Here is a 25,133-nt window from a genome sequence, read left to right as displayed (position 1 = left end):
GTTTTAACCAATCCCTAGTATTATGAGGGGGAGACTATGCCAGAAACCCACCCCTATTAGCTTATATCACCCAACCTTATTCTGGGATTTAAACTTTATAGTAGGACCAGCCACCCCTGAACAATTGAGAGCTGACTTAGTATCTCTACATACACATTTGTCACATCCGTTTGCCCCTTGGCTTGTGCTGACTTGAGATGCTCATGTAGACTCCCGTGATTTAATTTAGGTTGCCTGAAAAGTGTCTGAGAGGGAAACAGAGAAAATATTCCTTTGAGCTTTTCAGCTTTTAGATACATTTATTTTCCTCCAAATTATTTATTTTTTTGGTTAGTCTCCCTTTTCATGGCATTTTTTTTTTTTTTTTTTGCCAATGGAAATTTCTCTAGGAGCTATTATGCAATCGTTGCAGCTGTTTATAACCTGGTTTGGGAAATTAATGAACTTGCATGATCTTGTGGTCAGTTAAGAATGCCTTAAGCAACTCTTAGAGTAAAGGATTTCTGACATTGCTATGGACCTTAACTCTTTAATCAACTCCTTTGTGTTTTATTGCCCACACTCCCCCAGTGAAGTATAAGTTTCAAGTACAAAATTGTACTTGGAGGGGCTAAAGAACTTGGATTTCTATTTAGAAGAGCGATAGTGGTTGTATGTGTGTTTTTTTAATCTCCTGGAAAAAGCATCTCATAACTTATTTCTCTATTTGAGAAAGCATGGAGGCAGGGTGTATATTTCGTTTTAAAATAGTATTTGGAAAAAAATGCTAAAAACTGACACTTAAGTTCCAAGGTCAAGGAAGGTCATGCTGCTCTTAGTCTAACGGAATATTTTTTCTTATGACCAAACTACTTTGCCAAATTGGGCCTTTTGAAATCCACTCGTTGGCCTGAGTTGGAATAGGGAGTTGAGGCTGACACTGCTCCGATTTCTTCATCTCTTCGCTGAGTCTACTACGTCAGCCAGAAATTCCGTAATATCATGTGTGATGCTCCACTTTTGGATTTCCGGCTCTAGGGATCTTGAGGCCCCAAACACTGGTGTCTCCCTCTGACAGATATGAGCAGCTTGCAGCTGAATCTCTGTCCTCAGGCCTATAACATAAAACAGCACAGTGGCCATGGGCCTGCAGATTGTGACCCACGGTGGCATCCTTCCCCAGACTCAGCCCATAAGCTTCCATTTCCACTGGCCTCTCCTTCCATCCCTCCTGCGGGTCTGATTGGCAATCCGTCCTCACCAAGAGGGTTTTTACAGTTGTCTTTTCCCAATTCCTCCTCCCCCTGCCCTCTTCCTACCTCCTTCACCTCCAGGTAAGCTCGGGGGCCAGGACTCTTTTGAGAGCGTGGAGAGCTACGACAGTTGTGACCGCCTCACCCAGTCCTGGAGCAGCCAGTCATCTTTCAACAGCCTGCAGCGCGTCCCCTCCTATGACAGCTTCGACTCAGAGGACTATCCAGCCGCCCTGCCCAACCACAAGCCCAAGGGCACCTTCAAGGACTATGTGCGTGACCGTGCTGACCTCAACAAGGACAAGCCTGTCATCCCTGCTGCTGCCCTGGCTGGCTACACAGGTAGGAGCCCTGTCCCTGTCTCCGCAGCCTCTGTGTGCTCTTGGCCATGGGTGGGCTCCGTTCCGTACGAGGCACCAAGTGCATCTTCCTAGGCACTGGAGTCCACCTCTCTCTATTTCGGAGGAGTGGGGAGAAGAAGACTCTAGGAGGTCTGGTCAGTCTCTCACACCACTCTGTGACTAGCCATCGATTTTTAGAAGTAAACAGTATCATTCTGTCTCCCAGGGGATCATTTCCAAGAGTGGTAGAAAGAACTTCTCTCTCAAAGGCATCGTTGCAGGGCTTACACTCCAGATTCTTCTGCAGTAGGGTCCTCAGTAGGCTAGCTCTTCAGATGGGAAAAGCATCCTCAGTCACCCCATACTCTGTCTAGATCCTGGCCTCTCTAGGAAACTGGTGTGTGTGTGTGTGTGTGTGTGTGTGTGTGTGTGTGTGTTTATTTTTCCCCCTCATTTAGCTTTAGTATTGATTTTCTTTGAGGAGTGAAAGTTCTAGTAGTGGTGAATAAAGAAAGAGCATAGGGAAAGGAAGATGTATGTTGAGAGCTTAGGCTTTGATTGAGAATCTGGTAATGAAACAATTCATTGTCTGAAGGAGTCATTAGCATGTATGCTGCCTACGCTTGGAGACATTTGAAGAGTGGATCCGAGAAATATCCAAGGAGCATTCATGTGTTAACTATCAAATCCTTCCTGTAGGATCGTAGTGTTTTCTAAGAATTGGAAATTGTGTTGTGAGTGGAGCTTATTTTAAGCTTTGATGACTCAGCTGTGGGGTAGGCCGCTATTGTCTTATAATTGACTCCGCCCTCCGCAAGTTGACATGTGGGGACCCTTTGTGTGGATGGAGGCAAACAATCCTACCTGTGTTTCTAGGGAGGGACCTATCTGATCCTTATTCTTGTGTATGGGAAGTCTCAGGGTTTTACTAGGAAAGGCTTAGGGAAATTACTCCTTCAAAGATCAGGAGTGTGCCTTTCATGCTGCCTTCTACGTAGCTCCTAATGCAGTTCACTGCATGAAGAGGTGCTCAGGAGTTACCTCTGAGTTTTGAGGAAGTGACAACGTCTATATAGAGTCAGGACCCAGAAGGGCACTTGAAGGTCCCCTACCTTGTTCTTTCGACTCCCATAGTCTTTGCTCAAACGTTGCTAGTATGTGGAAACGTGCTACTTTTCAAGGGAGTCCTCTCCCATCTCTGGACAGCAGACTGTTAGAGAGGTGGCCCCTTTCCATTAATGATGTCTGGGAGGAGGAAATGCATATTCATTCAGTCTCTTCCAAGATGTGCAAGAATGCTGGCTTCTGTAGCTTTAGCTCCTAGGTATTTTAAGCCCAGACTCCAGTTGGATGGTGATGAAGGAAGGGAAAAATGCAGTTTAATAAGGGGGAGAAAGGAAAGGCCAAGGAACCTACCGCAGGACTCTGTGGGCTTTGGAGGTGGTGGTGTCTCTACTGGGTTGCGCTTGCTTCTGTTCTTGTCATGTCTGCCATTTGCCAGGGGTAAAAGGCTAGCTCCTCTTCAGCTTCCACCCTGACTTTGTCCTTATGGGAAGTACTTCTGTATTCTCTCTGGCATCCTCACCCTTATAACCACAGGCAGCCACAACCATTGTTCTCCCATGGCAGTTTTCATCATTCTCTCTGTTAGGAACGACATAATGAAAAATTTGCTACTTAGGGTAGTTTTGTGGATAATAAGATTGAGTAAACTGACTTTAATTTCCAAAGTCTGGGTTATGGCCAAAGGAAGCCTTATGGTTGAGGTCATCCTTCATGGGATGAGATTCTGGTCAGGATCCCTGGCTACCACTGCTGAAGATCTAGAAGTTTCTGGGAAGGGCAAAAGGCTGATCTCCACCCCAGATAGAAGCCCCTCTGAAAGTATTACATGTATTAGTTACACATTTTCTATGTGGGAGAAGCCTGCAGCGCTAATGGTCTACAAGGGTGACTTAAAGTGTTTTGACTTTGACGATCTTAGTACCTTGAAAGAATTACCTGAAAGTTGGAGAATCTTTCCAAGTGTCCCAGTTTCACGGCGAGACAGAAAGGGATGAATTGGAAATTCTAAGAACTAGGAACACATATGAAATACAAATTTGAGACAGGAACTGCCCTCAAGTTAGCCAACACCAGGGTGCTACCCGAAAGGCTTCTCTGGTGATCCAGACTCAGAGCCAGAGAGATAAGAGCCTCAGAAAGTTCTTTCAGCACAAAGACAGGTGTGTCCTGGAGGTCTGAGCTATAGTGGATGTCACTTCTCATTCTGGTTGGGTTATTTTTATTTATTTTTTAAAGATTTTATTTATTTATTCATGAGAGACACAGAGAGACCACAGGCAGAAGGAGAAGCAGGCTCCTCGCAGGAGCCCGATGTGGGACTCGATCCCAGGACCCCGGGGTCACACCCTGAGCCAAAGGCAGATGCTCAACCACTGAGCCACCCAGGTGCCCCCAGATGGGTTGTTTTTAAAAGTTGCTGTCTCTTTCTCCCTCCCTCGGTCTCTCTCTTCTCTCTGTCTCTCTGTCTCTCTATCTAAGGGAATCAAACAGTCAGTGAGTGGAAGAAAAGGGAAGGTAAAGGCCTCAATGACTAAAGTAGGCCCTTGAATTAAAAAGCACGTTTTAAGCATCTCACTATCCAGTGTTGCTCTCTGACCCTGGGGATATAACTTTCACACCATCTCGGATGGTGGTAAGAACAATAGCCCAGAAAACAGAACTACCCTGGGCCGCGCCCCCCCCCCCCCCAGCTGTAGCACACTGTGTGATTTTAGGCAAATTTACCTTGTACCCTTTTCTACTTTTAGTGAAGTGGAAGTGTACATCCTTATCTTGGTGGTGGGAGATCTGTGAAAATGAAATTTAACTAAATCAATTAATTAATGAGTGCTAGACATTGTACCAGACGTGGGGTGTGGGGAGCTCAGTTATAACAAATCCATTGTTTCAGCAAATGTTTCTGAGCACATGTTGAGTGCAGATAAAGGCCAGTTGCCCTTGGGGGTTCATTATCTTGTCACATTCAAGATATTAGAATCATCCTTAGACTTGGCCTGAATTTTCTTCATGTTGTGGTCTGAATGAAGGTCAGGATTTTGTGTCAGGCACGTGGGGGGCAGCCCAAATTTTGGTGACGTTTTTCCTGGGCTCAGTGCCTGGCGAACATCTGTCCACACTGCAAACTCCTTCTACTTAGCGGTTCCCTTGCCCTCACATTGCACCCTCGTTGTGGTCCCTAATGATTCCAGGTACATCCCAGGGAGTGGGAATGGGGATGGAACATCCCCGCACAGCCCCCGCCACCAGCCCAGAAGCTTGCAGTGCCTGGGAAATGGGGCTCTGACCCTGCGCAGACGTGTGAGGATGAGCTAAAGTATGGAAAAGTGCTTTGGAAAGCGGAGCGCATCGTATGAGTGTTGGCAAACTTTCTATGGCCTATAAAAGTCAGGCCTCTTTTCTGTCTCAAGTTCTGCCTCCTTTTTGTTCATTCCTTTAAAATCCGATTACTCGAGAGTATGTGTGGCCACACCGTGGGAGCACTTGCACCCTGACTTCCCCGTTGCTTGGCGTGGACTACAGTGTGTTTGCACGGAGCCTTCGGGAAGACCGTCATTTCCCTGCCATTACACGCGGGGGGCCTTTGTCTGCATCACCTTCAAAGGAATACATTTCACTTCTTCATATGATGTCTTAGTTACTGCACTGTACGTGTGGAAATCAGTTAGAAACTGAATTTTCACATTCTCTTGCACAGTTACATTCTTCCTCCGAAGATAAGAAAATTGCATCAACCTTCACTGGGCTCCCATGGCAACTTGTTAAATTAGGTCAAGATGTGGGGGCAGATAACATGGCTTGAAAGCCTGCCTGTGAGCTGAGTTAAGAATACATCAAATGCAATGCTGGCTTCCGCCAAAATGTACCTTCTTACCTTACTGTGAACTGCTTACGGTTATCAAACTGATACAATCAGAAAGCTCCATTTTCTCTTGTTTGAAGATACATTATGAACCCCATCTAATTACAAAACAATCTGAGAGAAGTGGCCCAGTGTTTTCTATCTATTTAATAGACCTAAAGAAAATGTTCTCCAGATCCCTGAAAAATGGAGGGATTTTTGACTTTTTTTTCCCCCCAAGTTGCAGTAGCTACAGAAGAATATACTGTATTGTCAAGTAGTATTCTCTCCTCTTCCAGCCCCATTTTATAGATGATGGAACTGAGGCACAAAAAGTGAGTTATTCAGGACTGTATAATTGCCGTGTGCCCAGAAGTAGCTCCTGAATTGAACCCTGAGTGCCAGATGTCTCACTCGATGGTGAAATCTATCTCCATGTTAAAGAATGAGCATACTCATTGCTTATCTCAGTTGCTTTCATATAGTAGATTAGGGGCCTCGTGTCCCGTTTGTTAGCAATTAGCCCCGTGTGTATGTGGGTTAGAGGTATGTAGGACATAGTGCTGGTCTTTGGCTTCAGTCTAGAGTTATTGGCCTATAAGTCACCTTCATAGAACTTCATTCCAGATTGCCAGACAGATAAGGCATTGCCACAGATAAGGCATCTGTTTCTATCACTTCTGCAACTCTTCTTGAGGCGGGCCTGGTGGTAAGGCTATTGTTGTCCAATGCCTGAGTATGTCCCCACCTAGAGTTGCAAAATCCTCAATGAGGTGATCTCTTTTTCATCCTGAAGCCTGAAAAGGGCTAAGCCCAAAGCCATCAATTAACTGTCAGGGAATTTGGTCTTCCAGTGCTGTGCAGATTTGTGAAAATACAGTCCCTCATTTTCCTTATGGCTAAATTTGGGTTATCTGGAATTCACCTTTCAAATACTTTTGCATGAAGCATCACACACACACACACACACACACACACACACGAGTGCTAGTCTTGTAGATAAAGAAGCCCCACACATTCCCTGTAGGTCCTCTCAAATTGCTTCTGGCCTGAAAGAAATCTTGCCCCATAACAGGTGGCTCTAGAGCCAGTCTGAGGTTCTATAGGAAGAAAGTCCCTGGGCTAAACCCAGAACCTTGGAGTTCTGGCTTGTAGTTAAGTTTTAGGCTTCAGTAACCCAGAGCTACTGCTAAAACATGTTTTTGAAAATAAACAGCTTCATTGCAAAGGAAGTGCTTCAAAGCCCTTCAATTCAGAATGAAACCTGAGATTTGGCAGCGTTACCTGAAATCACAGTTTTCTGAAGGAAAACTGGGTTGCAAAAAAAAAAGTCTCAAGGTACTCAGGTACAAATAGCAGCTGAGGGAGCTTTTGGTACGAGTCTTCATTACTGATAAGGAAAGGGGAGAGGGGTCACCAGAGTAAGTTTATAGTGCAGCATCAGTTTGTGCAGAGAGTTCTAAAATCCTAAACCCAGGTGCCTATGTTCTTAAAGAAGCATAGGGCTCTTTAATTTGGGGGCCAAGGGAGGATTACTACCCAAGCCAAGCGCTGGAATCTAGTGTCTGCCTATAAATGCTGTCAGTTTAAGAGAGTGTGAATTGACCAAAGTCGAGAAGAAAGAACTCATTGGCCTGAACACAGAACCCTGGTCCCCGTTTGGGGTGCTTGCTGCCTTTTCCACGGGCCCCGAGGTTCTTGGGGGCAGGCAAAGCTGGGGCTGGCCACCACGGTCTCCATAGAGAGCATCCTTAGGTAGCAGTTGACTGGGCAGGAGGACGAGACCTAGAGAGGAGGAGGGCAGCAACAGAGGAGGGCTCCCCTTTCTGGCTCCGATGCCCTGTGACCCGCAGGTTGCAGGAAGCCAGGCTGAGCCCTGGGCCTAAGCGGGACCTTGCTGCCCGCCAGCACCTCGGACGCTGCGCGGATTCCCATTCTGGGTGCTGTGTTTGGCTGTGGGTCCTGGGTAGGGGGCGGGGGCGTGGGATGGTTTGGGGGCATCTCCCTGGGGAGAGGCTGGTGGGGAGATGGCGTGGAGCGGGGGGGGGCAGGCTCTTGGGCACTTAGCACTGGCCGGGTGGGCGCTGCCCCGGTTTCTGCCTCCTGACGGCCTTGGGGACCCTTCCTGCCCCTCTGCCGCGAGGAGAAAGAGATCACGAGTGGCCGGATTCGGCCTCACTGTTCATTTTCCTTTTTCGAAATGTCTTTTAAAAACTATGGAAAAGGAGGCGCCTGCGTCCAGCGGCCGTTGGGGAGGGAAGCAGCCGCCGGGCTGGGGGGCAGCAGTGCCGGGAGGGCCGTCCCCCCACCCAACTCCGCTGCTGGCTCTGCTTCCAGCGATCGGGGCCGCGTGGACGCGTGGGCTCGGGGTGGCAGGGACCCCGAGGCCTCACCGTGTGGGGGTCGCTGTTCCTGGAACAAGACCTAACTGCATGCGATGGACCTGGGTGGTGACGGTTCTGGAACTCAGCTCTGTCTCCAGTTCGACACCCCACCTGTCGTGCCTTCGAAGCCCAGTGTTTCCGCCGCGGCCTCTGGACCTGGTCCCTGTGCCCCGCCGGCCGTGGACGGCTCCCACGGGCTGCGCCCAGGCCCCCGCGTCGCCCTCCTTCCCCCCCGGTGGCCCGCCCCACGCTGGGGCCCCGGCCGTCGTCTCCGTCCTCTCTGCGGCCATCCTCACGCCGCCTGCAGCTTGGGGGGCTGCCCCCCGGGAGTCCGGGGGGAGCAGCCGAGCCGGAGGCCTTGAGGCCTGAGGGGCCCCTGCGGGAGCCCAGGCCTGAGTGTGTCCCCGCTCTGCCGCTGACTGTGTGCAACCTCAGGCAAGCGGATGTCACTGTGCCTCAGTGTCCCTATCGGCGACACGCTAACACTAGCACGTACCATCTCGGGGTGTTGCAGAAAGCACCTAGGACCCCCGCTAGGCCACCGCAAGCCCTCTCAAGTGCTGGTTGGTACCACGCTTCCATATTCTCCAACCTCCATCCATCCAATGTAATTCTTTTTTTTTTTTAAATTTTATTTATTTATTCATGAGAGTCACACAAAGAGAGAAAGAGAGAGAAAGAGAGAAGCAGAGACACAGGCAGAGGGAGAAGCAGGCTCCATGCAGGGAGCCCGACGTGGGACTCGATCCCGGGTCTCCAGGATCACGCCCTGGGCCGAAGGCGGCGCTGAACCGCTGAGCTACCTTGGCTGCCCCTAATTCTTTTTTAATAAAGATTTTATTTATTTATTTTATATATTTGAGAGAGAGAGAGAGAGATAGAGCATGAGCGGCGGGGGGAGAGGCAGAGGGAGAGGGAGAAGCGGGGAGCCCACTCGGGGTTCAATCCCAGGACCCCAGGATCATGACCTGACCTGAAGGCAGACGCTTAACTGACTGAGCCAGCCAGGTGCCCCTCCGATATAATTCCGTATTTATATTTCTTGAGGTCAGGGGACCGTGTATTTTATTTAGAGGATTGCAGTCACCCGTGGCAGTGACTTAGGGCCCAGAAGACATTTAACATCAGATTAGGTCATTTCAGCTATTTCTGCTCACCCCACATGTGTGTTAGGCTCTTGCTATGCCCCAGCCTCTTTCATTTACTTTTTTTTTTTTTTTTAAACTGTCGCCAACAACCTCATGAGGTAGGATCGGTTATTCTCATTGTACAAACGAGGGACTCAAGGTTCGGGGGGCGGGGGGGAAGGGTCTAGCCCAAAGTCCCAACAGAAAACCACAAGGAAGATACCGTTCAGAGCTTTTCACAATGTCAGACAAGTAGTAGGAAAATCATCACTTTCAGTGGACATGTTGGTGTGTTATTTTGGGTCTGCTAAGACGCAGGTGGCACGATGTGGTGAGACGGGCGAGAAATATTACTGGGGTGTGAGGGAGATCTGTGAAGGGCAGGCAGGGGAGCCCCGAGGCCCTGCCGCAGGTCCGTCACCTGGAAAAGGAAGAGGGAAGGAGAATCTGAATGGGGAAGAGCCTCCACCTGCTGCTCGGTTCCGAGAAAGGTTTGTCCAGGCCCCCGGGGCATCCCCAGGTCAAGGGTGCCCAGTGGAGGAGAGCCTCCTCCTGCAGCAGGAGGTCTGAGTAGCACCTTGTCGTGGCTGCCACAGCTCGGGTGACCGTCCCGTCAGACCCGACGGATGGACGGGGCTTGTCAGAGAGGCCAGCCCGGCTTTTCTGTCTGGCTAGTTGTCCAGCAGAGCTCAAGACCCCAGTCCCCGTGCTCCTGGGGGCTGGTGACAGGCCTCAGAGCTCGGTGCCTATTGTCGACTGTAACAAGGCAAATGGCATTGTCTTGCGTGTGACTCACCTCTCCCTGAGAATCACAAGAGTGAAAGTTCTCCTAAGGTGAGTGAATGTGAAAGTTCATACTTCGCCGGGAGGTTGGGACGCTCTTGGCTGGAGAGGTGCTCGCAGGGCGCAGCTCTGTGGAGGTGTTTGACGTTCAGAGGCGAGGTGGGTGCAGGTTCTTCTAAAGGCCTCTCAAGGCTAAGCTCTCGGTCCTTTCTTCTTTAAAAGCCAGGCGTAGGTAGGACATGCTCAGCTCTCTGCACGATGGTGGAACAAAACGTGTTTTTTTCTGCTGCCTCTTTGGCTGTCGCTCACGTTCTGTTTGTCATCCCACCCAGTCTGGCTACCTCGCCTTACATTTGAGGGGCGTTCAGAAATTATTTTCCGGATGACGGCTGGAAAACTTCAATGCCCTGATGGGGATGTAGCTCACCTCCCCAAGACTTCGCTCGTCCCTTCCCGCATCCCTGATCCACAGGGGCAGCGTCACTGCTAGGACAAAATAAATTCCAGAGCCTGCACTCAGCCTACGGAGAGGAAGGACAGGCTTCAGAATCCCCAGATTCTACTTTCTGATCCTAATCAGCGCACATATCTTTCTTTCTTCCTGTTACCTAGATACATCATCCTCGGGAGGCAGTTTCTATAGACCTCTGCATTGGCTTGAAAACGCATTTCTCTGGTTTCTAACAAAATTTCACCCCATACCCTCAAATCCAAACCTAACCCATTTCTGGTGACTTCTTAAAACAGTCAGTTACCTAGAAGACATCAGAAGGAAAAGCTCTAAAGAACCCACTTCCTGACACGAGCTTCCCCAGCTCTCTGTCCGAGGCTGAGTGGTAGCTTGAGTATGGTTCCCCAGAGCCCTTGGGTTGGGAGGCAAGAGGTGGCTGCATTTGAATCCAGGCTGCCCCTTTAAGAGACGACCAGTCTCCTTTCTCCCTCCACCCCCACACAGGTGTACTTGAGCACCTGCAGGTGCAGGAGCCCAAGTGAAAACAAGGGTCTTTCCTCCATAGGCTCACTAAACGCGTGTAACCCTCTTGTTCTCAGGACCAGCACAGGCTGGCTGGGGCAGGGATGGGAGTGGAGGCTCAAGTACACCTGTTCCAGGTGGGGCAGCCTGGGCTCGTGGCCCGGCCTGTCCTGGACATCGATTAGCTGGACGGGACTTTCTGCTTTCCCTCCGGGTCGTGCTGTGGGATGTGTCCCTAGGCCCAGACTCCAGGCCCGACCTTTGTGAGCTCTGCTGCTGAATCCCTGCTGGGTCGGCCCTACATAATAATTAGTGGAGTAGGCTTTGTGAGGAGCATAAATGATTAGGGAGAAAAAGCACATTGGGGGAAAGAGGATCTAAGTCTGTCTGTGGCCAAGATTTCCCCAAACCGTAAATGTCTGTGATACTTTCACTTGCAAAGCAGTTTGCATCTGTTCTTTTTTGTGCATACCTACTTTGAATCAGAGCAAGAACTTCACAGAGTTATCCCTGACTATCACAAATCTGCACTGGTCCTTCTCATGTACAGTATTCTTTTTTTTTTTAAATGTCGCAGTTATAGACTTTAACCTTTCTTTTAACCTGCAACTTTATCCCTTTCCGAAGTTGCCATGTTAAAAGGCCAATTTAATTCTTGGAAGAATAATTGAATTTTATCTAGTGCTTTCGCTATGTTTAATTTTTAAAAAATGTCATCCTTTCAATCTGTCTTTCTTTGAAAACTCTGCTTTTGAAAATACATTTTCTGTTGTTTCGTTCTTCTGTTCAATCCCATTGTTGTATTTGATATTGTTTCCCAGATATTGGACGCTGTGGTTGCCTCTCTATATACGTGTATGTGTGTATAAATTTATATTTATGTATTCTTTTTGATAACAGGGACTCAGTTTACATTTCTATCAAGTAGGGAGGAGCAAGGATAACTATTTCCGTTTTAGGGACAGGAACACTAAAGCCCAGAGAGGTTAAATTAGTTGTGCAAGATCGTGCAGCGAATCAGGGAGGAAGTGGGATCAAAGTGCTAGATGCTTGACCTCCCCACCTGGGGCACTCCTTGGGCGTATATATTTTTTGATTTCTTAGGGTACCGTCCGCTCTCATCTCTCAGTTTTCTACCACTTGACATGTTGGTTTGTTTTCAGCGTTTTTTTTTTTTTTTTTTTTTTTTTTTAATTTCTTTCTCCTTTCTTTTGCTCTAACGTGCCAGAGACACGGACTTGACATCAAAGGCTGGTTTTAATTGATTCGAGAGCTGTTTTCTGTCTTGCTTCCATTGTGAGCTACTGGCTCTTTTGAGCAATAAATAAATGCAAGTTCATGAAGTCATTGTCCATTATGTTCATGGAGGGTGTTCTCCGGGGACCCGTCAGATAGTATTCTTTGTGGCCGTGTGTTGAATTTTTAGAACCTGTATCCCCAACTGCTGGTCCTTGAGTTGTTAGCGATTGATACAGGAACTTCCTGATGGACCATGTGATTCATTGAGCCGAGGCATTGTTGACTAGTTATGGAACGTACCATATTTAGATCATGTTGGAGATGAGAGGACATCGGGTTGGGGTCGAGTCAAAGGAAGGGCATAACTCAGAAGAAATGGGGAAAAGGTACCTACAGAGGTAAACCCAAGCCAAAATATCAAGCAATCTCTGTCCCTCCTTTTCTTTTAAAAGTCTTTGAAAAGACCACCAGTGCTTTGGTGGCCAAACCATGCAGTAGTTAGTTATTCATTCTCAGGCAAAAGAGCTTTGCAGCTTCGGGTGGAGTTTGGTTCAGAGGGCAAGCACCTGTCAGGAGAAGGAGGGCAAGAACTCATCAGGATGTTTCCTGGTCGTCACCCAACTTTGTTTCATAAGGACTTAGTGGAAATAGATCTTTTGTGAATGATCGTTTAGAAGGGGGTTGACAGGAAGGGCGTGATGCTTCCTAGACTCTGGGGTCACCCCCTGTACCACCAGCGGTGGGCACCTTTGCAGTGGCAGGAGGGGAAGATAGATTTGTGAACAGATGGGTCATTTCTGGATTTGGGTGTTCTGTTTTTGCCATCATCGTTTGGCTGTGGGTAGAGACACCTGGGTGGAAGGGAGGGGCCAGTCAAGGCCCCGTTCCTCTGGTTTAGGACCACCTGCCAGATGTGTGCTCTTAGAGCAGAGTCTACCCTGTTGCAAGGGTGACCAACCATGAGAGTTTCATAGGTTAAAATAAATGTGGTGTCCTGCCCACACTGAGATATTTGATTTGACTTTTAGAGTCAAGCTGAAGAGATTAACTTCTCAAAGTAGCAAATGAATCCCCAAAGGACAGGTGGTGTGGGCGTTTTTATTTTGGGGAACGTGTTGATCCAACAGCCTGGGAGTCACTCATGTTGATTAGTCCCAGATAGGGTTTAATAGAGAGAAGCAGCTGGGGTAGCCTTTCAGATCCTTACACCTTCCTGCGGAGGACGAGTGCTTCAGCTGTACGAGCCTGTAAATGTTTACTGAGCACTTGTCCCAAACACCATACCTGCCACCAAGAAAAGAGGTGTCAGAAAGATGTAGCCTGTGCGCGCAAGGAGCTAACAACTGGCGTCATTCGACAGCAAGTCGCCTTTAGGTTGTTGGTATCTGTTGGGGAGACCCCCACCTAGGCTTTGGATTGCACCCCGGCAAAAACACCCCCTCTGCCCTGGAGAGCATATATACTAGTGATAAGAGAGATGGGCACAGGGCAGACACACCCTCAGGCTGGTCTCGGTAGGCGTACCCCAAGAGAAGGCTCCCGGAGAGCGCGACTGGCCCGTGCTGACCTCCGTCTGCATGGAATTCAGCTCTCACATGTTAGCCTCATGCTGGGGCACCGATGACCAGGTGAGGTCTTGCTGTTGAAATGAAAAAGAAAAATTGAAGTGCAGTCCTGCACCCTGTTCACCAGCAGTGAGTCCATGGCCATGGCCTAGAAAATGAGAAGACACCCGACAGGCTGTCCAACGGAAAGTATGATTGCCAGGAGGCTCTTACTAGGATTTTTGTCCGCGCCTCTTTCCATGTATTGAACTTGTTCACTTCTTAGACTCAGAGTAAGGAAACAATAACAACCGCAGCAGCTGGGCAGCAGGGGATTTTAAATAACCGACCCTCATCAGGATAGATGACGGGCCTTCTAGTTCCTGGATGAGGAGAGGGGACCTAAAGCATCACCCAGATGAGTAGGAATTTACTTGAAGCTTTGCCTTAAAAAAAAAAAAAAATGAGACTAGGGCACCTGGGTGGCTCAGTGGTTGAACATCTGCCTTCAGCCCAGGGCCTGATCCTGGAGACCTGGGATCGAGTCCCACATCGGGCTCCCTGCAGGGAGCCTGCTTCTCTCTCTGCCTGTGTCTCTGCCTCTCTCTCTGTGTCTCTCATGAATAAATAAATAAGATCTTTAAAAATAAATGAGACTGACACCTTGGATTTGAAGTGCCTTGAGGGTCCCCACCTGATACTCTTGCTTCTAAGGTTTCGTCACGTTCTTCAAATCAGAACTGCCAGTGTTGTACTAAGAACTTTCCTCTTACCCAGAAGCTGAGGAGAACAAAGCAGTCAGAGGAAATCCCCCTGCTGCAGCCAGCGAGGAGCTGGAGGCCCAGCCAGTGTGTGTGTGTGTGTGTGTGTGTGTGTGTGGTGCCCTCCCTCCTGCACTTCTGGGGAGAGAGACTCCCTTCTAACAGGGACCCCTCTGTTGTTGTGGCTGAGAGTTTCTACTTGAGAAGCATAGTTTCCCAGTGATGCCACCGGATTCCTGATGTGTGACACCCCGGGGCAGCATGGTGAAGGACGCCGTTGACTGCCTTGGGGCCCCCAGACAGGCACACCATTGTGAGTCACACTGAGTATGCGAACTCCCCCTTCCCATGACTGGCACTATTCTTAGTACCATTCTCTGCTCCCTGGGACAGAGGTCACTGGGAGCACCGTCCAGTTGGGTGGGTGGGTGGGGCTGGGTACAGGGAGAAGGAGGAAGAGGCTTTAGGGTTTTAGGATATGGTGAAGCAAGGGCAAGAGATGCAGCCCCAGGGATTTGGGCAGAGCTACCCGAGGCAATCCAGAAATGTCCTCTGGGAGAGTCTGTGACTGGGAGCACCAGCCTCATTCCCTTGGTTCAGCAAGTCTGGGCCTTAAGAAGTGCCCATGGCCCAGATACGGGTCGCCAGTGTACATCCAGTCCTGGAGCTGCCTCCCAGCTGTGTGCTTCCATCAGGTGGCCCTCGTATCCCTGCCCAGACCTGAAGTGAACGTGACACCTGGTTGTGGAAGCAAGTGTAAGACTGACTGTCCACGAGTCCGTCCAGGGGATGGACCTACCCCGGACCCAGAATGTGCGCCCTGACCTGGCGTTTGCAACCGCGACAATAATTTGCGTCCTTCCTATTTATGGCTCCCCATAACCCAAAGGGCAGTCTGCAAAAGGGGGGACCCCTGGGTGGCTCAGTGGTGGAGCGTCTGCCTTCTGCTCAGGGTGTGACCCCGGGGTCCCGGGATCGAGTCCTGCATCGGGCTCCTTGCAGGGAGCCTGCTTCCCCCTCTGCCTGTGTCTCTGCCTCTCTCTGTGTATCTGTCATGGATAAATAAATAAAATCTTAAAAAAAAAAAAAAAGAGTCCTCAAGAAAGAGGAATCTTTGGGGGTGGATCTCACGGGCTCCTTTCATTTGGTGCCACACGCAAGCCTTCTGAAGGCTGAACAGCCCCTTAGGAGACCCATGGCAGGAGCCCTGTGTGTGCCTGTCAGCAGGGGTGGGTTCACAGGATCTGTCTTCCAGAATCGGGGGAAGGAGACTTGAGCTGACATCACCGTGTTTTGCCTTTGCTTGTTGTGAAGCTGACCAGAGACATTTCTCCCCATTAAAGTCCGTATGCTTTTGTTAGGCATCTGGTTTTCCTATTTAGGCTCCCTCTTGCCTGCGGTGTAAATAGGAAAAAAAGAAGTTTGAGAGCACCTCACCCACGATCTGGGCTCCTAGTTCCCAAGTTTCACAGTTTTATGTTCCTTATGAACAGAGGAAGATTCACCATGGGGAAAACAAACAAACAAACCCACAGACGACAAGAATTCACCCTGCCGCCGCCGCCCCACCACCCGGCCCCACAGGCAGACACGGATCACACACAGGCCTGCGACGTGTCCGTTCGGGCCGTGGCACCGGGCAGGAGAAACAGCAAGGGTAGTCCTGTCCGTCGTCCCTGCCTCTGGGAGCTGCTGCCAGCGACGGGACTTAAACTCCCCGCTTTGCACTTTCTGGCTGCCCCGTCTCAAGGGCCAGGGACTGGGAGGCGTTCTTGGGCCTTTCTCTTGGGGGCCTGGAATGTGGCTGCTGCTCCCCGCCAATGACCAGGATGTGCCTGGGCGGAAGGATCCCGATCTGTCCTTCCTTCCTCTCCCGCAGCTTGGTGTGACTAGCCCTCCGCTCTCCAAAGGGATGTGAAGATGAATAGTGGGAAAGAGGTTTGAAGGTAGATAGTGGGAGGGAGAAGAGTGAAATTACAGCCTAACAGCCACGAGGGGACTGACCTGTTGGGCTGGAAAGGTCACCTGTGGAGATGAACCACAAGGTCACCAGTGGTCGGATGGTCAGGAGAACCGTTGGCCATACAGTGTCCTGAGTCTGCTGTGACAAGTGAAAAAGAGATGCTTTAAAAAAAAAAAAAAAAAAAAAAAAAAAAAAAAAAAACTTGGTCCTTTTACCCATTGGCTCCCCTCAGCCAGCCAGGCTGTTGGGAGGCCAGCTTCCAGGACAAAGCAGCGTGAAGATGAAGGGCTTGGGGGTCAGACTGCCTGGGCTCCACTCAATGGCCATTTTACTCCTTAGTGGCCTTGGACGAGGCCAGTGGACACAAGGGACACAGTACCTCAGTTTTATCTGTTGTAAAAATGGTGAAAGCAGGGCAGCCCCAGTGGCGCAGTGGTTTAGTGCCGCCTGCAGCCCGGGGTGTGATCCTAGAGGCCCGGGTTCGAGTCCCACGTTGGGCTCCCTGCATGGAGCCTGCTTCTGTCTCTGCCTCTCTCTCTCTCTCTCTCCCTTTCTCTCTCTCTCTCTCTGTGTCTCTATGAATAAATAAAATATTTTAATAAAAAAATTGTAAAAGCAAATTTGATAATCTACTCCCTGGAGTTATCTTTAGGAATAAATGGGATGAATATAAAGCATCCCACGCAGTGTCTGGTGCATAGTAAGTACACAACTCCCAACTTTTGTTTGCTTTTTTCTTTGTCTGGGGCCTTTTTTTTTTTTTTAAGTTTTTATGTATTTATTCATGAGAGACACAGATTGAGAGAGAGAGAGAGAGAGAGAAGCAGATTCTCTGTGGGGAGCCAGATGCGGGATTCAATCCCAGCACCCTGGGATCATACCCTGAGCCAAAGGTAGATGCTCAACCACGGAGCCACCAGGAGTCCCTGTCTGGGGTCTTAAAGCAACTGCCCTGTCTTAGGTCTCCAGTCTGTGGCCTTGGCCCAGGAGAGGACTGTAGACTCCAGGGCCCATTCCCATAGTTTGAGTAGTTGACTTTTCTTTGTCATATCTCTCTTGAGAATAATATTAAGACAGCAATGTCCTCTGGGGTAGAGTCATTTTGCGCCGCCTCAGGAAATCTGGACTTTGGCAAGGGTTGTTACAACTGCTTTTTTCTGAGTTTCTTTGCTACCTGAAATTCCATAGCATTTCTTAGTAGAGACGTGTACTTAGCCTGCCCATCCAGGACGGCTTCTCAACGGATTCCTCACGTAGGGTCACGTTTCATCCAGTGAGCCGAGCCGGGCAGTAGTGGCTGGCAAAGTTAACTCAACTCCCAACAAATCTGCAAATGTGCCTGAGTTGTATGCGAAATGGTGTTTTAACAGGGGGTGAAACGGAAGAGGGTAGAGCTTTCCCGGTGAACGGTCTGGGCTGTTTCTTTGAATATTATTTTGTAGGATCCACTGAATCATTTTTTTAAATAAATTTATTTTTTATTGGTGTTCGATTTGCCAACATAAAGAATAACACCCAGTACTCATCCCGTCAAGTGCCCACCTCACCACTAAATCATTTTATTCTAGAGTATGCATAAGGTATTTCTTACAGGATGGTTTTAAGGTGCTCAAGGTGCATTCCCAGCAAATAAGGTAGAGCTATTTCATCTTCCATATTTAGCTTGGACTGTGGGGAGGAGGATACGGAGAATCTCCTCCAGCAGACAGTCGCATATCCACGTCGGTGCCTATGGCCCGGGTGCTTGGATCCTGAAGGCCTGGGCACTAGAGCCAGCACCACCACTTTCTCACTGTGCCCTGGTGCAAAATCACATCGTTTTTTTCTTTTCCTGCTTTAATAGAATGGAAAGAGTAAGACCAGTTGTGCTTTGCCTATAGAGAGGTCCAGGGTGTGGATTTTAGGAGTCAGCAAAATGATGCATGTGAACGTACCTTGTAGAAGTATAAGCTCTAACAAGAGATCACCCCTCTAGATTGTAAAGAACATTTCTGGTTTTAGATTTATTTATTTATTTATTTATTTATTTGATTTGTGTGTGTGTGTGTGTGTGTGTGTGTGTTTAGATTTAAAAAAGCTGGTCTCCCATTGAATCACACTTTACTCTTGATGGGACAAATCTGAAGCTCAGGTTAAAGGTTAGAGCTCTAGAAAGTCAAGTTTTCCTGTATGAGTTAGAGTGTGCCTGGCTTCCTACGTCTGCATGGACTGGCTCTTTCTCAACCCTGCTCTGTCCAGATGGCTTCCGAGATGGTGTAGACATCTCACAAGCACCACGGACTGTTGAACCCATCTTTGTTTCTCTGGCTATACCCATAAACTAGATAGGAATCACTGGCAGCATTGTCATATCTGAACAGGAAGTTATCTTAAAAGGAAATTTGTTAGCATAAATCCTTTAGCATAAGATAAATTGACGATCAGAGTATGTCTGGCTTTCCAGAACTAAGATCTTGGCAGTGTTGATGTCTAAGACAAGAGAACTGTGTGTGTGTGCACATAAGTTAGAATATACTGAACCCATAAATGATGTCTGAGACGGTCCTCACCTGACCTCTGAGGATTTTGTGGAGGGGCAGGTGAATCCCTTACAGAGTGATGGCGTCCTCCTTTCTTAGCTTGGGTGCCTGCCTGTGAGTGGGCCTGGTGGGGAACGGGATGGTGGTGGAGAGTATTATGACCTTATGACCGAAAGAATATCTAACTTCTGTGTCCTTGTTCGATGACCCCAGCATAGGGATCCTTGTCACTGACGAAGCAGGGGCCAGAGGCTCTCTAAGACAGAAAAGCATTTCTGGGGTTGGACTTCAGATTAGAACTGGCAAAGATCTTCCTTAGTTACTATCTTTATTCCTAGTTAAGGCAAAAATAATGAGTCAGTGCTTGAAGGCACAAAAGATTGTGCTGCCTTAGGATATCCCAGAGGATTCATCTAGTAATAATTTTCTTTCTAGGGTTTGCATAGCAGCAGACATGGACTGACCTTGGAGTCAGTCAAAATAATATTGATAAGACAAGGGTATATTGTAAGGTTTTTGTGTTTTTGTTTTTTTTTTCCCCAGTAGGAAGTTTTCCACCTTGCAGTCCTTTTGAACTCATAGCACCTCCTCCAACATTTGTGCTATGTGCTGCCTTCATTCTCTCGGGGCTGGATGGACTGGAGGGGAGGCAAGAGGAGTGCTATATAATGGGATTAATTGCTGGCAGTGCTGAGCATCTGGTGTAATGATTCACAATGGCTTGTGTTTCCAGGCAGTGGACCAATCCAGCTGTGGCAGTTTCTTCTGGAATTACTCACTGATAAATCCTGTCAGTCTTTTATCAGCTGGACAGGAGATGGCTGGGAGTTCAAGCTTTCTGACCCAGATGAGGTAAGAGGGGAGTGGCTTGAGAGCCCTGTGTTGGAGGAGGATGAGAGTGAACTCTGGAAAGTGGTGATGTGGGCCTGGATGACATTTTCTGGGATTCCAGCCCCACCTCTGCCCCTTGGTCCTTGTATGACCTCGAGCCAGTGACAAAGCCTGCCTGAGACTTGAGTTGCATCCTTTGGACAACAGAGAAAATATCTACACTGCCCATTTGTTTCCCAGGATTCATGGAAACGATACATAAGAAATGCCTGGCACATGGCGAGCCTTCATAAATACGGGTTGCCTTTTCTGACTTGGCACTTGTCCTGGTCCCATGGCCCTGTGAATCTAGAAGGGGGTCGGACAATTCAAGAGGTCTTGGAAGACCAGGACAATCTGTTCATTAATTCATGATTTTATTCAACAAATGCATGTGGAGCGGTTGCTCTGTGCCCTGCCCCATTCTGAGCACGACAGATTTGAAAACACCGACCAAGAGAGACAACATCTCGGGTCTGGCTGACTAGAAGATAGGATCCTCTGGTGTAGAAAAAAATTCTTCCCTTTGATGAAACACAGGCATGACTGCAGCTTAGCCCTGCCCCACTGTCTCACGTTAAATTTCATGCTTGCAGAGCGAAGGTATCCTACCAACAACATGAGGAAAGAGGAGAGTCTATAGTGTTGCTTATCTTTTTTCCCCCCATTATCAGGCACCTTAACTCTATTATATAGAAACACAAGGTCAATATATTTTCATTACTTTGAGCATTCTTGCCCAGCTCTTTTGAAAACTGGAATTCAGAATAAGTGGGTGAGAAAAAGATCTTCCATCCACTTGAATCTCAAGCCATCTTACCTGAACAACATCATGGGTCACGATGACGGGATATGGGGGCAAATAAACATATGTACTTGGATTATCCCATAGGTATTTACCCTGTCTCTTTTTCATTTTTTATTTTTAAATTTCAGGTGGCCAGGAGATGGGGAAAAAGGAAAAACAAACCTAAGATGAATTATGAGAAACTGAGCCGTGGCCTACGCTACTATTATGACAAAAACATCATCCACAAGACAGCGGGTAAACGCTATGTGTACCGCTTTGTGTGTGACCTGCAGAGCCTCCTGGGCTACACGCCTGAGGAACTCCACGCCATGCTGGACGTCAAGCCCGATGCCGACGAGTGATGGACACCACAGGGCTCGGGGAAACTCTGCTGAGACATTTTGAAGAACAACCATGTCGGTCGGACTCTTAATTTTTAATTGTTATTCTATTTTTAATTTTCCAGAACTCATTTTTTTACATTCAGGGGTGGGAGCTAAATGAGCTGCAGCTATAATCAATTGTGCGCAGTTGGAAAAAAAGAGAGCCAGGACTTGTGGGGTGGGTGGGACAAGAAATTCTTGAGCAAATTTTCAGGAGAGAGAGAGAAGGGTCTTCTTAGAAGCTTGAAGGATCTGGCTTAAGGGAGGAGGAGACGAATGTGTACCATTATTTCTAAAAATCATCCATAAAAAAATGTGTCTTGAGTTATGGATCTATTAGCAAAAGAAATTGAGACATCAGGAGTCATGAGACCCATGAAAGGCAATTACCTTGCTTTTGTTTTAAGGTCTGGGAGGGCAAAAAAAAAAAAAAAAAAAAAGAGGGAGGTGGGATAAAACATTTGTGTGGGGGATGCACTAAAAAACAAGGACTATTTACTTTTGACTCGACTTTTGAAACAAAGATGGACTTCAATGGAGAGGGGCCCAAACTGTTTTTGTGTTAAAATCTATTTTATTAAATTTTGTGCCAGTATTTTTTTTTTCTTAAAAATCGTCTTAAGCTCTAAGGTGGTCTCAGTATCGCGGTATCATGCAAGTTTGTTTTTATTTGCCGGCTGAGAATTCTGTCAAAGTGCAAGGAAACTGTTTATATAGACCCCACTGGAAATGCAAAGTGCTGTCACTGAGATCGGGGATCCCAAATTCATGTGACTTCTATATGAAGTGAAAAAAATATATCACGCTGACTTGGGCACAAGGGACCTGTGCATGTGAATTTCATCTGGGTTTTAAAAAAGGATCACACCCCTCTACTTACCCGTCATTAGTGGATTCTCGGGGTTTGGACTTAACATTGAACTAAGAAGCATTAAGTCTTTGAACTGAATGTATTTTGCAGCCCTGGTTTTGGATCACGCTCGCTGTAGGAGCACTGTTGAAGTCATAGAAAGGAGATTGAAAGAGGAAGAATGACTTGTTGCTTTGTTGGTTCTATACCTGCAACATTTATGACTTGGAATAAACGCTGTGTGCATGGGCATTACCCCTCAGGTCTTAGGAAGTAAGTCCTGAATGCATGTCATCCCAGACCAACACTCTATACTTTCTCCTTTTCCCAGCATTCCACCTTTATTGCTTCCCCCCTCACCCCCACTACCCTGTTACCCAGTAGAGAGAAATGTACAGCTTTCCGACCCGTGAGTGAAAGAGCAATGTGGTCATGGCATGAGTTGATGGGTGTCTGACAAAGCCATTCAGACATCCTGGGTTTTAGGGACAGTGGAAATTAAGGTGGCATAGAAGTAAAATGTGGCTTGGCTGTCTTTGGGAAGAGAAGCGCACGGCTTTCCTTTGAAGAGTTGAAGCTAGCGGAGTCAGGTGTCAGGTGAGGCTGTGTATTGCAGACACTGTGAGGGCCTGTGCTTGGATCTGTTTTCCTGGCACAGGGTAAGTGAGGGTGAATGATTGCAGAAGAGGCGAACGACATGAGGACTAAGGAAACATAAGAAAAGGAGCTTGAGTGAAGAAAATGAGGTGGTCCGTGAGATCCGAATAGATTTCTAGTCCCTCCCGAAGTTCAACGACAAGCTGAAAGGACCGGGGCAGTGTTGAAGGGTGGTCTGCAAATGTTTGGATTTATTCCCCGGGCGGGGAGGGTAGGAACCAATGTATGACCAGTGGGAAAAAGTGCCTAATACACTCAAGCCCCCCTGCCCCAAATAGATGCCTGATTAAAAAGGTTGCTGACAGAGGGACAGCTCTCGCGGACTTCAGTGGGAGAGGGGAAGAGACATTGAAGGTGGGCTCCAGCTGAGAGACTGCAAGTACTACCTACCTGCTAGCGAATCTTCGAGAAAGTGGATCCTTGACTCCCGGGTCCTCTTGCAGACCCTGACTTATCAGGAACTTAGCTCTGGGGTTCATGAGTCTGCTCACTCTGATACATCGGAGCGTCCACTTGGGAAGCAAAGGCAGACTTGGCTTCCAGATGCAGATGCCTTAATGAAGCTCTCGAAATATTTTAGGAGCTGCTCAGGGAGTGTTAGGCGGAACCGTTGGGCTACATTGTTTCCTCTTAGACTATGTGATCTTTGTTGGGCACTGGCCAAGGCGTGCGTGTGTGCGTGTGCGTGTGCGTGCGCATGTGCTTGCAGATGTGCAGAACTGCCGCTAAAATAATAACCTGGGTTTTTCGGTTAAGTCTTTCCACGTTTCAGTAGGGGGCAAGAGTAGAACCAAGGCAGGGCATCGGCCCTTGCTTGCTGTCCGCAACCTGGCATAACATGACTTTGTCTCAGTGCACCAGCCTTTCCTTTGGAATTTATGCTGAGAACTCCCCTTGTGTGAGTGTGTCGAAGTCCTGCAGTAGCTCCGTAGCAGATAAGAGATAAGGAAGTGCCTCCTCATGCTCCTCATCCTGCTTGTTTGCGAAGAGGCCTCTGTCCTCTAGGTCCGCCATTTTCAGTATTTGTAGCTAGTGCGCTAGTGAAGACAGCTTTGTCCATCTGGCCAGATGCTTTTTTTCTCCTTCTGTCCAGAGGCCAGAGACCATCCCAGGAAGAGTGGTGGGTGGTTTATACACTGGAAATGTAGCAGAATTGCTGCATTTATGCTTTTTAAAAACACATGTTAACTTCAGAGGAAGGATGGGCGAATCTGGTTTAGTGATGAAACCCTTGTTTTCCTGGAGAAGCCTTAACCCATGTTGGTTTTGGTGGTCGGGTTCAGGGTCACTTTTGTTTCCCTCTCCATGCAGGGGAGGGACTTCCCTACACAGAGCCCCGGTTTTGTGGCTTTGGGGATTGGAGGTGGCATTCGAAGATCAGATGTGCTTTTCCTCACTTTGGAGATGAACACTCTGGGTTTTAGAGCATTAACCTGCCTAATCTTCATGGTGAAAATCACACCTTCTCTGTTCTAGTCATGCTGTGCATGCTGCTTTCTGTTGGGGTCTATATAAATGTGTTGAACTCATATCTACATTCCAAAGAAGTTTCAAGGAACCATAAATATATGTATACATATACATATATAAAGTATATATATTAAAATGAAATTATCTCTATCAGGAATACTGCCTCAGTTACTGAACTTTTTTTAAGAATACTTTTTTTTTTAAGCTGAGAAGTATAGGGGTGAAAAAGATGTTATATTGTGTTTGACTATTTTCCAACTTGTATTTTCATATAATTTATATTTTTTAAAAGCTGAACATTTAAAAGCAAGATGAAAAAAAAAGGAAAAGCAGGTGCTTTTTAAAAATCAGAACTGAGGTAGCTTAGAGATGTAGCGATGTAAGTGTCTATGTGTTTTTTTTTTTTAAATGCAAAAAAAATTTCTTATGGGGGAGTTTTTTGTTTGTTTATTTTAGTAGCTGATGCTGGCACATCATTTTGCTGGAGAGTTTTTTATATACTGTAGCCTGATTTCATATTGTATTTTAAACTGTGTGAGATTAAAGACAAAGAAATTCATTCATAACAATGTGGGTTTGGCTCGATTCTTTCCTGTCTGGTGCATGTGTGAAAAAGCAGGACAGACCCACCAACCAGAGACGAGCACAGGAGGAAATGCAGTTCAGTCTTGCTGATCTCACTGTGTCAAGACCAGTTCAGATAAAGATTTCCCAATAAACTTATAATGATAATACAGGGAAGTATAATGCAATGCCCCGATTATTGGCTGTGCGGTGTCATCCTTTGTGGAATGTTCCTGGCCTCGTCACACCACATCTTGTTCATGTCTGAATGAACTAAGAGCCACGTGAAGCAAATTTTTAATGACTCAACAGATAAACATTTGATTTCAACTGAGTAAAGTTCCTGATGTATTAACACAGAAAGTCGAACATTTTAGTTGATGCTTTGGACGTGAACAGGATTCTGGTTTCTTCTTTCGATACGAATTTTGCTCTGTGAAAACTTGGCCCGATCACATTCATCTCCTTGGCCCTGACTCTTTCATTGAGGCTGAAAATGGGGAATGCTCATATCTGTCAGAACCCCCAGCAGCCCCCGTCATAAATAAAATCATATTTATAAGCGCTTTGGGGAGGAGCGCTTAGGAACACATCCTGCGTGGTACTTTTCTCTTGTTGTTGAAACTGTAGAAGGTGGATGTTTTTAATTAACACCAGCATTTGCAACATGAATCCCGACTCACAGCTGGAAAGGGAATTTTTGCTGAATTGTTCACAAAGAGAGCTCTGTTTTTGGAAAATCTGTTTCTCCCAGCCTGGAGCTTGAGGTTTGCTGAGTG

At 47.6% G+C, this 25,133-nt stretch overlaps 1 protein-coding gene across 7 annotated transcripts in view; it reads left to right on the top strand.

Moving 5' to 3' along the window:
* The window catches only part of ETS1 (ETS proto-oncogene 1, transcription factor), a 130,755-nt gene extending 106,396 nt beyond the window's left edge, over positions 1-24,359 (top strand). For 5 of the 7 annotated variants that reach the window (XM_077894145.1, XM_077894144.1, XM_077894146.1 and 2 more), the window contains 3 exons: positions 1,314-1,574; positions 19,504-19,622; positions 20,577-24,359. In XM_077894145.1, coding sequence (XP_077750271.1) covers positions 1,314-1,574; positions 19,504-19,622; positions 20,577-20,792 — 596 coding nt within the window. In that variant the 3' untranslated portion in view covers positions 20,793-24,359. The remainder of the gene's footprint in view (positions 1-1,313; positions 1,575-19,503; positions 19,623-20,576) is intronic. The other 2 variants (XM_077894147.1, XM_077894150.1) reach the window with 1 other exon arrangement.
* Positions 24,360-25,133: the final 774 nt, after the last annotated feature.

This window comes from Canis aureus, chromosome 3, assembly GCF_053574225.1.
Source record: "Canis aureus isolate CA01 chromosome 3, VMU_Caureus_v.1.0, whole genome shotgun sequence".
In the NCBI taxonomy this organism is placed as follows: domain Eukaryota; kingdom Metazoa; phylum Chordata; class Mammalia; order Carnivora; family Canidae; genus Canis; species Canis aureus.
Note: the sequence above shows the minus strand (reverse complement) of the source record. Positions and strands in the feature narration are given on the sequence as shown.